At 36.5% G+C, this 14491-nt stretch overlaps 1 protein-coding gene across 1 annotated transcript in view; it reads right to left on the minus strand.

Annotated features, from left to right (window-relative positions):
* Positions 1-14491, minus strand: part of agps (alkylglycerone phosphate synthase) — a 49292-nt gene that overhangs the window by 13635 nt on the left and 21166 nt on the right. The window contains exons 9-14 of the mRNA XM_084421232.1: positions 14336-14461; positions 14096-14204; positions 9905-10032; positions 7297-7348; positions 1418-1494; positions 185-297 (exon numbers count right to left, since the gene is read on the minus strand). Coding sequence (XP_084277358.1) covers positions 185-297; positions 1418-1494; positions 7297-7348; positions 9905-10032; positions 14096-14204; positions 14336-14461 — 605 coding nt within the window. The remainder of the gene's footprint in view (positions 1-184; positions 298-1417; positions 1495-7296; positions 7349-9904; positions 10033-14095; positions 14205-14335; positions 14462-14491) is intronic.

The following is a 14491-nucleotide window of genomic DNA, read 5'->3' on the forward strand; positions in this document are numbered from 1 at the left end:
ATGAGGGAGCATGAAAAGACAGAGACAAACGCCAGTGCTTCCGTATACAATCAGGAAGGTCAGTTAAGGTCAGGGGTCACGACCCTAATGACCCATGCTGAACTATACTGGTGAAATAGTAACTCTGGCTCCATAGAAACGGCATAGATTGGAAGAACACACTCAAAAACCAAGGGTTTCTTACCCGAATTTGGCTGCGATGTCGTAAACCTGTTTCTCGTGCTGCAAAACCTTCCCACGATCCCCCTCAAATAACAGCGTGGCGACACACAGGTGGTGCGGGTCGAATCCTTTAAACTGAGAACAGTGTTGCACGGTTAGACAACATGAAATCAAGAGAGTCCCACAATCCATCAGTGAAAAAAAAAATAAATAAAAATAATCCTTTATCATAATGTATGAGACTTTGACATTCTCTGCTTCATCTAAAATGAGTTTTCATTTCTGATTTTATCAAGTGTGTGTAGGCATAAAAAAAATAAAAATAAAAAAAAATATTTCACAAGCCAATCAAATCAGTGGAATGAAATCAGTCTAGCATCATATCTTGCTTTGAATGTAGAATACTGTGGCTGACCAATCAGAATTAAGTATTCCAGAGAGCAGCGTAATAGAGTGCATTAGTGCCCGCCCACTTTTTCAGTGGCGCTGGTTCCAGAAGTATTTTTCCATACATTTTTCCCATAGGGAATTTAAAAAGTCTTTGTTAAAGAGTTACAAGACATTAACCGAGCCAACCAGCTCCGAGGAGAACCATAACATTAAAAACGTTGATTTGAAGAAAAAAATGATTGAAAATCAAACAAAAATACAAAGGTACAAGACTGTGTACTTAACGGCTTTAGTGAGGAAAAGAACTACAGTCCCATGAAGCATTGCAAATGACATAATCGAGTTAAAAACAATGGAGAAACATAAAACTACTGATTAAAAACTGCTGATTTATAAATAAAAAAATAAAAAAATAAATACACATAAATAATATAATAATATCTATAGTTTGTTGCATATACATATAATCAAATATTTAAGTATTTTGAGATACGCGATTATATCATTCGCAGTGCTTCATGGGAGTGGGCGGAGATAATGAGATCTTCTGCCACGGTTTGCTTGTTTTGACTCTCTGATTGGTGGATTTTCAGTAGAGCATCATGGGTAATGTAGTTTTTCACCACAAACTCTGATGTTAAACGATTATTTTAAAACGAAGTTGAAATAATGCTGGCTGACGGCTTCAACAGAAGCAAACACCATGCATTAGCCTCGTCGCTCACAGTAGGGCTGTCTTTAAAGATTTATAAGTTATCGTTAAAAATCAATTTCCCTATGGAGAGTTTTGACTTACAGTTGCGCTCTATAGCAGCACTTAATTGTTGCAAAACTGTATTGACCCACATTCACGCTTCTTTCTCACCTTTGTTATGTAGAATTTTTTCAAGCCGTCCACGAATGACGTGAACATGGAGGACACCTGCGGCTTGAGCGCATGACCTGTCAAAACATTGAAAGCGTCAGTAAACCTCAGCATTAATCACGCAATCATTTAGCGCTCTTTTTTCAGGAGCTGTGTGCAGTCATAAGCTTTCCGCTCGAAACGAATAACTCTCGTGCTTTTCTAACGTCACCAAGCATCCCTCAGTTTCGCCCCTCGGATTTCCCAGAGGCCTTTGTGTCAGATTTATTAGCGGTGTGAACAATAGCGCAGTAATGACTGGAGACACAGAGAGAGGGAAAGGCCGAGAGGGAACGCTGCACATAAATCATCCTGAAAGCAGTTCCTCTGATAAGAAACGCCAGGGAATCTCACACACACACAGTCAGATTCACCTCAGAACCAACACAAGATCTCAGATGTCAGATCAATTGAAAAAATCAGCTGACATGAATCTGTGTGTGAAATATATCACACACAAGTCATGTCGCTGCCGTGGCCTAACGGATAGCACACTAACCAGTGTTGTGTTGTGTTCACTTCCTGTCTCTCTCCATCACTTCCTGTCTCTTAGAGCTGGCAATATGATAATACTGTCAACTGGTAGTAATATGTCATCTGGAAGAGATTTGTTGATGTCTGTGGTACATATATTTGAACAGTTATCAGTATTTATGCACGAAAATGACTAAGCGAGACGCATCCCAAATAAGTCAAGACGACGATTATTAGAGTTGTTTGTGGATGCTGTACAATGTCACAATAATAAACATTAAACTGATGTACAGGTTACAGTTGTTTATATATTCGAAAGAGCTTCAAATGTGCCTTATCCAATCAGAATTTAACTGAATTAACTTTTATTACAAATTTTATTTACTCATGTAAAATTAGTCTGGAATGTTTTGTTTTATTTTATTGTTTTTGAACTCAAGTATTACAATGTGTTTATGCATGTTTGGCCTTTAGTGTGAACTATCAAGTTAGTATAATAATAAAAATAATATTAATAATAATAATAATAAATATAGCTACAAACAACGATATGGTGCCAAGACCCTGGAGGGTGTGCGGCTCGGTCCAAAGACCATCTGATGAGATTTTAAACAAAATTGGATTTAATTTGTAGGAATAGCAACAAAAACGGTTTTTCATTTACTTCGATATGGCGGACAGGCAAATTGATGGAAAGTGACAAATGAGATATCGTAGGAATCAGCATAAACCAAGGATCATAATGACAATGAGAAAATTTCGGACATGCTGATGATGATACCTACTGAATGTTGTGCCGATATGTCAAATCATTTAAAAGATATTGCAATTCATGTCAAAATTCAAAATGGCGCCCGATGGTTCATCTGATCCTGACAAAATCGGCGTCCACGTATTCGGCATGACTCAAGGAATCCATAAACACCAGGATCATGATTCTGACAAACTATTAAAAGGTTATTAGCAAAAATAGCCATTTTTCAGATCTCATGACCTGTAAGTGGCGGTGTTCCCAAATTTGGCATGGACTCTAAAATCATGGTTCCAATAAAGAAAAGAAAATTGATGGAATAGTAGCAAAAAAAAATTTGGAATACTGTACTTTTCAAAATGGCCACTACTGTAACGGGCGGAGTCTTATTGTAAGATGAACGTGATCAGCATGAAGAGACGAATCAGGTGAACCGTGTTTCATTTTTCTAGATCAAAATGTTCAAAAGTCAACTGGTGGTGGCGCTATAGAGTCCAAATTGGGTCAGACTTCTAGTCATTCCCATCACTACAAGTGTGCAAATTTTCATTATTTTCCCACATTCCGTTCATTGGGCTGCCATAGACTCCCATTCGGGAAGAAGAAAACGAAAGAATACAATAGGGGCCCTTTGGGGGTCTGGCCCCTAATAAAAACAACAACAACAACAACAACAACATAATCCAATGACTTAACCTCCTGAGACCCGAGAGCTTGCCTGGTGTGCATTTTATAATTGTTCTTGCTATTTGGGATAAGTTGGACCTAATAAGTATAATAACTAAAATTTGTTTTTGTACTGGAAGTAGTTTTTGCAGAAAATGATGTCCTCATGCGAGGACAGTGGGTCTATGTTTTACCATTAAGATGTCCTCATGCAAGGACAGTGGGTCTATAATTTACCATTTTACTAGCAATTATGTGAAGTGTCAGTACAAATGAAGTGATAAACACTTGACAAAATCTTTACTATTATATATTATTATTTACTATTATAAAATTTTATAATAGTACTGGTAATGGCCAGCAGGGAGCAGTAGAAGGCCACTTATTGGCTCACTTTCATTTTGAAATTCTTGATTTTTACCAGTTTTCTGCACTACAGCAAACCAGTTTTTCCATGTTAACTCAATAATTCATGCTTACACACACACACACACACACACACACACACACACACACACACACACATACACACACAGACAAATGTTGTTTTTTCAATGCTATTGTGATCCGTCTAAAAATTCCCAAGTTTAGCTAACCACATGGTAGAATAAATAACGTAATATAGTCCCAATGTCCTCAAACGAGTACTTCACATTTACTGATGTCCTGGAGTGCTACTATTACTAAAATATGTCAAATTTTAATCCCCATATGATGATGGAGACAGTATTGTACATAAATACATTTGTTTCATTCATATAATTTGAATAGATTTTTTACCTGGGTCATTTTTCTTTCGGGAAGTGTTTTGCTGATATTTTGCTGATTTTCCAGCCATTTTCTTCTCACTGACATTGGTGTAATGTTGTTATATCACCACAAGATGGTGTGGGCAGTGTCCCTAAATGTGGCCAACATGTCTAAGATTTACAAATTTGACTATCATTGTGTCAAGAGGCAAAAATGTAATGTCCTCATATGAGGACGCAGGGACTCAGTACCTTTCATTTCTAAAAGTATTTAAGTGACTGAACTACACAAAAACAGATATTAAGTTTTGCAATAGATAAATATTTGTTCTTAAATTTCCACTGATCTACACTACTGTTCAAAAGTTTGGGGTCAGTAAGATTTGCAATAAGAAATTAAAACTTTTATTCAGCATTAAATTGATTAAGTGACAGTAAATACATTTATAATGTTACAAAAGATTCTATTTCAAATAAATGCTGTTCTTTTGAACTTCCTATTCATAAGAATCATGGAAAATAAAATATAACTCAGTTTTCACAGAAATATCATGTTTCCTGAGCAGCAAATCATCATATTATACTGATTTCTGAAGGATCATGTGACACTGAAGACTGGAGTAATGATGCTGAAAATTCAGCTTTGATCACAGGAATAGATTACATTTTCACATAGAAAACACTTTTACAATAACTACAATAATACTCCACAATTTGACTGTTTTACTGTGTTTTTCTACAGTAGTACCATGCTATAAACCTACTTATACCGTGGCTTAATTTTCCTGTTTGATGCCATGAAGTTCATTAACGCTTCCAGAGTCCCAACGACCAATAGTTTGAGAGGATCCACACCTTCACTACACTGAACCACTCAGAGATTACATGCGTCTTTTCTTCTGCTTGCGATTACAACAACAACAAAAAAACACTTCTGGGCTTAAAGAGTGTGCATGCTGCAAAAGCCATTATGATTACAGAGAGCAGAGTCTTCATTAAAGAGTCGATTCATCTCTCTCAGAAGTGCACCGTGGATGAAAACACAGATCCGTACAGGAGCTAACGAGATCCCTGGAGACGGGGGAACTTTTCCACATTGATCTGGCAACCCCTCACAGATTCTCCCACATCTCCGCGTGTAACGTCATCAACCCCGGCGGCACCGAGAGCTTAATTGCTGCCAGGGCCATTTTTCATTGTTCCTGAACGGCGTGTTTGTGCATTCGCTCGCTGCTCAGCTGGTAAAATAATGATCAATTTCACTTTCTACGCGGCGGCGCGAGCGGGGGGTTCTCCAGAGATGAATTGCACCACACCAAATTAAACCACTGATGTAATGAATACACAGAACAACAACAAGTAATAAAAACAAAAACAAAGCTCTCAAATGCTAAATCTTGCAATTCATCTCTGTGGAGCTGAATATGAAAACAGATCACCGTCTCTAAAGCCAGAAATGGATTGATTGTGGAAACACAGGCTCTGCTTCTTGCTCTCAGTTATCATGTTTTAGTTATATAACCAACTCATAACACTCAGGGGTAATGTTTGTTATCAATATACAGCACATCTGGATAATCACACACCGGACTTTACAGCTCCACAGAAATACTAAATTGTCTAATTAAACATTGATGCCACTTACAGTAGTTCAGTGTGTTTGTGTCGTCACACAACTCACTGTGAAGGTTCAGCTCATGAATATTAATTAGGTTTTGTGCAAATAATAAAAAATGATGTATTGATTTGGAAATCAGATATGTGGCAGAGTAGTTACAATACATTACCAATAACATCAATGTTATAAATGTTTAAAATCAATTTAAACAATCAATTTTACACAATGATTTGAGATAAATCAGTCTTTTTGACCAACTGAAAGGCTCAAATTAACTTGTATAATATATTAAATTATGTAAAAAAAAAAAACAGTATTATATTAATAATAATAATAATAATAATAACAATAACTTGATCAAAAGTGACATTTATAATGTTAAGAAGAATAAATGCTGTTCTTTTGAACTTTGTACATCAAAGAATCCTGAAAAAAAGAACGGTTTCCACGAAAATATGAAGCAGCACGACTGTTTTCAACACTGATAATAATCAGAAATGTTTCTTGAGCAGCAAATCATCGTTTCAGAATGATTTATGACACATTTAAATATTTAATTTACACATTAATATCTTCATGCTTGCATCTGTCACTGTCAGTTCCAGGATTTTGTAGCTCAGTAGAAAGATTAATCAGCAACTTCATATTAAATATGGTGTTGGTCCAGCAGTAATGTTTTCACTTTGAGAATAACAGGTTATATAACTACTATATTTAATAACCATTGAGAAAATCATAACCTGCTGTCTGGATAATGACAGAAGGGCTGCAGGACCATAATTATTTATTTAATGTCCCCCTGTGGTGAAAAACAAGCTTTTAATGTTGTTTGTGTGTCTATGTGGTGTTTTTAATATGCTTTAAGACAAACCATGTGTAAATTCATAAGTCGACACCATTGCTGAGTATTTCCTCCTTAAAACTGCAGTGAACCAAAGACAGTCTCAAAAACACGCTTTGAAATCGCTGGTGTTTCTGACGTCACAAACTACCTTGTAACCAATCAGATCAACGTGTGATCGTCAACCAGTGGATCTCTGAGCTGAGTGAGTGAGTGGAGGCGGGGCTCATCTGCATATTCATAGAACCGCGCATACTTAATGAGGAAAGGGTGTAGAGTTACATTCAAGATATTTTAAGACATGAATAATTTTCTTCAAGGAAAAACGTGTAAATATGTCATTTTGGTGATCAAAGATGAGTTTTAAGGGATAAAATGGTTGACTACAGGGGACTTTAAAAAGCATCTGCTATTTGGATATTTGTTTAGCATCCCAACACTTTTTGACCAGTGACTTTCCCAACCATTTTTTGTTAGGAAATTATCTTCTAGTAAAATCTAGATGGCTATAGAAACGTTTCCATTATTAATTAGCAAATTAAATCTCTTTTTTTTCATTATTATTATTAAAGAATAACGGTGCTTTTGATGTGACTTTTTTTGTTTCTCTCTGAAGGCAGTCGTCGTCACTATGAACTGTCATTGTAGAAGAGCTGTGTGAAGATTCTTCAAATATATATTTTTGTACCACAGAAGAAAGAAAGTAATATAGGTTAGATTAGAAGGACAGACGCAACTCACCGAACTGAAACTGCTCGTTGTCCATTAGCCGAATGGATGCCGGAGCACATCTCTAGAACAAGAATAAAGAAAAGGAAAACATGCTCAGACAGAAACAGATTAATAGACGGAGGCGTATAATGACCCTCTCCTTCACTTTTAAACAAATCTACAACATTAATATTGCTCAGACAGTTGTTAGGAAACACCTACAGTACAGCAAAATGAAATTGCAATTAAAATATAACCCGATTTTTTTTAAAGGCAGCCTTGGGCGAAGAGAAACGGATGGAGGAGCAGTGTAGGGCCTGAACAGCATAATCAATAATTTCATTTTAAGTTTGGATCCCAGTTTGTTTATGGACTAATAAGAGACGGTAACACTGAGATCATCAATAAGGGCTACATCAGCAGCAACACACACACTAATGAGAAGCCCAGATCTGAGGCCATTAGCTTCACACACACACGGCCCGATTCAACATGCACTCTTCAAAATAAAGCTTCTCTCCTGGCATCGGTCTTCACTTGACAGCTAATTTTACACTTAAAGCAAATCTACAATAGATTCAGTCAACTAAAATCTAACAGTTTGAAAATAAAGAAACAAAAATAAGAACAAATAAATACAACAGAACAAAGATGAAATAAACAGTGCTTAAAGGGGTCATCGGATGCAAAATTCACTTTTACATGGTGTTTGCATATAAATGTGTCTTTGCAGTGTGTGGACACAACCACCATACAATGAAGAAAATCCATTCACTCCTTTTTTAATCCTCAGAAAGCCCAAACGCTCTCAATCGTCAAGCCCTTTGGATTTTCTGAGCAATATGATGTCATATGACGGACTGTCCCGTATTAGCATATTTCCCGTATTAGCATATTTCCTCCCTCAGCCATTTGTATACTGTCCACCAAGGCATCACTTTACGTGTCTTGTGTCGACTCGCCCCATGGAAGAGAGAGAGATGGGGTGAGCAGTTGCTCATTATCATTTAAAGAGACATGCACCGAAACGGGTCACTGTGAAAAGAGCAGATTTTGAGGAGGTAAAAAGGGTGTTTTACACAACCGTTGAGGAATTTTAACCCAAGTATTTTAGAAACTTTACATGAAGACCCTAAAGAACTTGTGGAAAATGGGCATCCGATGACCCCTTTAAGTTTGTCAGGTGAAGTATTCAAGTAAGAAATACAGAAATTCAATAAAGTAATCAAATGTAACAATCTTCCTTGTATAGATCCTTATTAAAGCTACTAAAGTTATTCAGTCAAGAGCAGTGAGTGATTTTCTCTTTATCTTTTGCGGTTTGCGTTAAAGGGATAGTTGACCCAAAAATGAAAATAACCCCATGATTTACTCGCCCTCAGGCCATCCTAGGTGTATATGACTCTCTTCTTTCAGACGAATACAATCAGAGTTAAATTTAAAAATGTCCTGGCTCTTCCGAGCTTTATAATGGGAGTGAATGGAGGATATGATTTTGAAGCCCAAAAAAGTGCATCCATCCATTATTAAAGTGCTCCACACGACCCCATGGGGTTAATAAAGGCCTTCTGAAGCCAAGCCATGCGTTTGTGTAAGAAAAATATCCATATTTAAAAGTTTTAAAACTAAAATAGCTAGCTTCCGGCAGACGGCCTACGCATCCATTTACGGTGAACGAGTAAACCTTGACCTGACGCATTGACGAACACGAAAGCGCAGAGGATAGAGCAAAACAAAACACCGGTCACAAATTAGAAAACTAAAATGAGAAATTTTAAAGAGAGATGTCGGAGGATTTCGATATGTAATAGAAGAGGAGCTTGAGTTTGTCCTATTTGTTAGAACCGTGAGATACGTCAAAGCTTACACTACTCCTACATCCCACGTCATACATCGCGTCAGGGGTTACTCTTCAGGCAAAAAGAATCAGAACCAGAAAAAAAAAATATATATATTGTACATAACTATTTTCCTGCTGCTCAAACAGTAGAGCGTTAGCTCACGTTAGCCCATAGTCATGGGTTCGATTCCCAGGGAAAGCAAGAACTGATAAGAATGTAAATCTGTTCCTTAAAATACAATCTAAGTCGCTTGGGATACAAGCATCTGCCAAATGCGTAAATGTAAATGTTTTCAACATTGATAATGATGATAAGCGTTTCTTGAGCAGCAAATCATCATATTAGAATGATTTCTGAAGGATCATGTGACACTGAAGACTGGAGTAATGGATGCTGAAAATTCAGCTTTGATCACTGGAATAAATTACATTTATATATATATACATACACATAGAAAACAGTTATTTTAAATTGTAATAATATTTCACAATATTACAGTTTTTTTCTTTTTAATCAAATAAATGCAGCCTTGGTGAGCATAAGAGACTTCTTTTAAAAACATAAAAAATATTACCGATCCCAAACTTTTGAATGGCAGTGTATGTATATATGTATATGTATATGTATATGTATATATATATATATATATATATATATATATATATATATATATATATATACATATATGTATGTATATATATATATATATATATATATATATATATATAAAAAACTTAACAGTATAATCACTAGAAAATGAAGTTAGCCTGGGTTAGTCACATGAAACCTGTACTGACCTGTCTGGCCACCTCTCTCATGCACGCCACACCCTGCTGGAAGTTTGGGAATACCACGGAGCCGTACTTCTGATACTCGGGAACGGGTCGGATCTTCATTGTAACTTCAGTCACCACTCCCAGAGTTCCTAAAGAGCGAGACACATATACACCATTGGCATGTGTATGGACAGATGGGAGTCACACCAGTATCACACCAGTATCACACCAGTATCACACCAGTATCACACCAGTATCACACCAGTATCACACCAGTGACCGTTTTCAAATGAGGTTTGATCTGATTCAGTATTACACACAAGGGCTAAAAATGTGTGCAGTTTGTAATGTGCATGATCTGAATAGTCCTTAACACCAACAACAGGATATAACAGTCAGTCTGAGGGTTGTACACAGCACTCACACACACACACACACACATATATACACACGAGAGGAGCCCCTGACTCTCTGCAGGAGATCTGAATGTTCATTTTCACCTGAACGCTCAAGTTTCTTCCACTACAAAAGGAAGCAAAGAGATTTACAGACTGTGTGTTCTGTGACATATAGCAGGTCAGTATCAAACGACACACTGGGGGGAGAGCAGAGTCACCGGGGCCCGGCGCAGCAGGCTTTCTGTCCCGAACCAGCATAACCTCTGACCCCGCAGGGGAAACCCTGCATCTGCTGCTTCTAGACTCATTACCAAAAGCCCAGAGCAAGAGAACATGTATGAGTGTGCAACAGTCCTGTGGAGAGTTTATACGACCCATCATTGAGACCGTATGCTGGATGAAGCTTTATGAGCAGAACATACCTCAGCATCAAAACGCCACTCATCCTCACCCTTCACTCATATTTTCTTCACTAAAATGTAAAAAGTTTTAACTGGACTGTAAAATGCTAAAATAAACACCTGTTGATTTGCTCAAGTGTAATTTTACTTTTAAATATGGCAAAATCTATGGTTTTTGGAAGTAAAAACTATGAATTACCATACAATTTATAGTTATAAACAGTAAAAGTTTAACATCGCATTGCATTTTACTGCATAATAATGTCAAATGTATGGCTTTTGGAAGTAAAAACTATGAATTACTGTATAATGTTGGTGTAAAACTGTAAAAGTAAATGGTTTAACGTCACATTATTTAATTTAACTATAAGATACTGCCAAATTTTTGTTTTTTGCAAGTAAAATACCAAAATACCAATACAAATGATGCTGAAAAACAGTGAAAGTAAATGTTTAACAGCACATTACATGTAATTTTACTATAAAATACTGTCTAATTTATGTTTTTTAGGAAACTATGAATTACCATATATTTTACAGAGTAAAAACCGTAAAAGTAAATGGTTTAACATCACATTATATGTAATTTTACTGTAAAATAATGTCAAATTTATGGCTTTTGGAAGTAAAAACTATGAAATACTGTACAATTTATAGAGAAAACAGTAAAAAAGTAAATGGTTTACCATCACAATATATTTTACTGTATAATAATGTGAAATGTATGGATTTGGAAGCAAAAAACTATGAAATACTTATGTCATTTATGGTTAAAAAAAAAACAGTAAAAGTAAACAGTTTAACATCAATTACTATAAAATACGGTAGGAAAATCTTTAGGAAACTATGAATTACCATATAATTTCCAGTGAAAAAAACAGTAAAAGGACATTCCCAGAAGTCCCTGAGTGACATCACATTTGATTATATTTCAATTGTTTGTTGTTCAAATTTTGGTTTTCAGTAATGTACATTAGGGTGTTTTGTTACAATTTATGTTGTTTAGTTAATATTTATTGCATTATTTTAGTGTAATGTGTCATATCACTTAATGAAATATATGTATTTAAATACACTATCCTGTAATATCTGATATATTGTCTTTCTTGTATCGTTTCTTTTTTACTGGATTCTGAATTTCTGACAACAACTGTTTTTTTTTACAATAAATTGAACAGGTTATTTTTTACAGTGATCATTATAACAAAGATTGTTCCAGGTTCAATACTGTACAACTGCTCCACTACCCCAGTACAGAACAACTCCTCAATAGACTGAAAAGTTAAATTTTCACTTAAGTTGTATTTAACCCAAAAACGTAACAAAAACCCGGTTTACCATCAAACACACACCTCTGACACTAGAATCATGACCGCCGTAAAAACAACAGTTCTGTCATCTGAAGTTTAGTGTGTCAAAGGGGAAAAAGTGAAATGTGTCCTTCTTTAGGATCTAAATGTCCCTGACATTACAAAGCCATTAAAGAAGCCAGATGTCCCTCCTAATGGAATCATGAATGTTTAATTAATGCAGATTAAACCTGGGAAACAATCATCCTCCCACAAAGAATTCATATGTGGTGTAAAGAGCTTCAGAACATTTAGCTAAATACAATGGTTATGGCCCATTTTCATCACTTCAGGGCTTCATGAATGCCTTAATGAATTTTTAGAGAGACAAATTAATAAATGATATCATTTCCTTTGGATGAAGGGATACTTTTAAACAGAATCGTGATGTGAAAAATATCAAGCACATACTTCTGACCCGTTGCCCTGTCTGAAGAGAGTCTGTAAATATGTGTGAGAAACATTACCACATGAAAACATGAGAAACATTACCACTGTATGTCATACACTGTTAGTTAAACATGTTTCACTGCCCTCTACTGGCTAACAGGGACTAAATATGGCTTCAGTCTCAAGTTTTATTTGCTGGTGTGTGGTGGGCGTTCTGGCACAATATGGCTGCCGTCGCATCATCCAAGTGGATGCTGCACATTGGTGGTGGTTGAGGAGATTGCCCCTTCTATGTAAAGCGCTTTGAGTGCCGAGAAAAGCGCTATATAAATGTAATGAATTATTATTATTTGAGGTAAACTCAAGAGTTTAATTTGCTAAATTATCCATGGTATCATCTATTTTAGATTTATCTGCCTCTAAATGACACATAAAAAAATGAATTATGGTTGGTCACTTGACGTATTGGTATACTGAATAAAAGTGCAGTTATAGCCCAAAAAAACAGATTGGACAAGAGTCCCAAATAGGGTGACATTACCTTAGATAAAGTCTGATACAACCAAAACTTTTGCGCTGTGACTTTCTCTGATAAAGTGGACTGTGTTTTTGAAATCCTATAGTGATTGATACAAACTCTCACTTCAGTACAAACGTATCCCTACTACCAGTGACCCGACCAATGTCAAAGTAACTTCCTTGTGCACACTGAGAAGAGGAGGCGTAGAGAATCTGTCTGACCTTCAGTCTCCTAATGAAACCTTGAAGACTCATGATTAAACTTGCTTATTTCAGAGAAAGAAATGCTCGCTGTCATGAATACAAAAGCACTGTGACCAGATACTTCAGACTGAGAGATTCAGATTCTTTGGTTCTACATGTACAGTAGAGTATGCGTACAGTACGTGTGATGTAAATGTCACCTCCGTAGAACGTGCAAAGCCCTATTTCTTTTTTTAACTGCACGCACTTTGTACCCTCAAGTTCACCATGCTCCTAGCCCCACTTAGTTTCATAGTCAATCGCTTTTTTTGCCATTGTTTGCCTCTATTTAGATATATTTTGTTTAACTATTTAGGGGACAAAAATCAGAAAGGACGACAAGTTGGGATTCAAACTCGGGTCACCTGAAGCGCAGCTGCAAACAGAAACAGGCTGTCATTTCACCTCAAAATCCAAAAGATGGAATTGAGAAATTTTACATAAAGAAAATTAAGACTATTAAAAATTAGGAATTTGTGTTTAAAACGTGCTTAAAGAGATAGTTCACCCAAAATGGAAAAATTTATTATCATTTACTCACCCTTATTCTCGTTCCAAACCTGTATGAATTCATTCTTTCTGATAAAAAAAAAAAAAAAAAAAAAGAGCTAAAAAGTTGGACCACATTGACCACAGGTTACATAGAAAAAAATACTATGTAAGTCAATGGGGTCCATCGACTGCTTGACAAACCATATTCTTCAAAATATCTTTTTTTGTGTGTGTTCAACAGGAGAAAGAAACTCATACAGGCTTGGAACAACATGAGTAAATGATGACAGAATTATAATTTTTGGGTGAACTATCCCTTTAAGTGTCAAGATATATACAAATATACCTTTGAGGTGAAATATGACCCAGACATGTTCTTGAGATTCACAGATACACTCCTCACACACAGTGTGTCCGTACCTTCTGAGCCCATAATGAAGTGATGTATGTCGGGGCCAGTGGACATGCGGGGCCCCAGACAGCTCTTCTCAATCACTCCTCTAGGGGTCACCATCTTTATATGCACCACCTGGGAACACACCAGATCACAGGTAACATGATGAACACAAGACTGATGCGGATAAAACACGTCTGAAGTGTGTGGGGGTGGACGTTTTGAGCAAGCTCTGTGTGTGTGTGTGGAGAGACAGCAAGACATACCAGGTCCTCAATGTTGCCGTAGATGTTCTTCTTCATGCCCGAGGCGCGGGTCGCCACCCATCCGCCCAGGGAACTGAACTCCATCGAGTCCGGCTCGTGGCCCGTACAGTAGCCATGCTCATTCAACTACACACACAAAAAACAACATCTTACTTT

Source organism: Rutilus rutilus, assembly GCF_951802725.1.
Source record: "Rutilus rutilus genome assembly, chromosome: 10".
NCBI lineage: Eukaryota > Metazoa > Chordata > Actinopteri > Cypriniformes > Leuciscidae > Rutilus > Rutilus rutilus.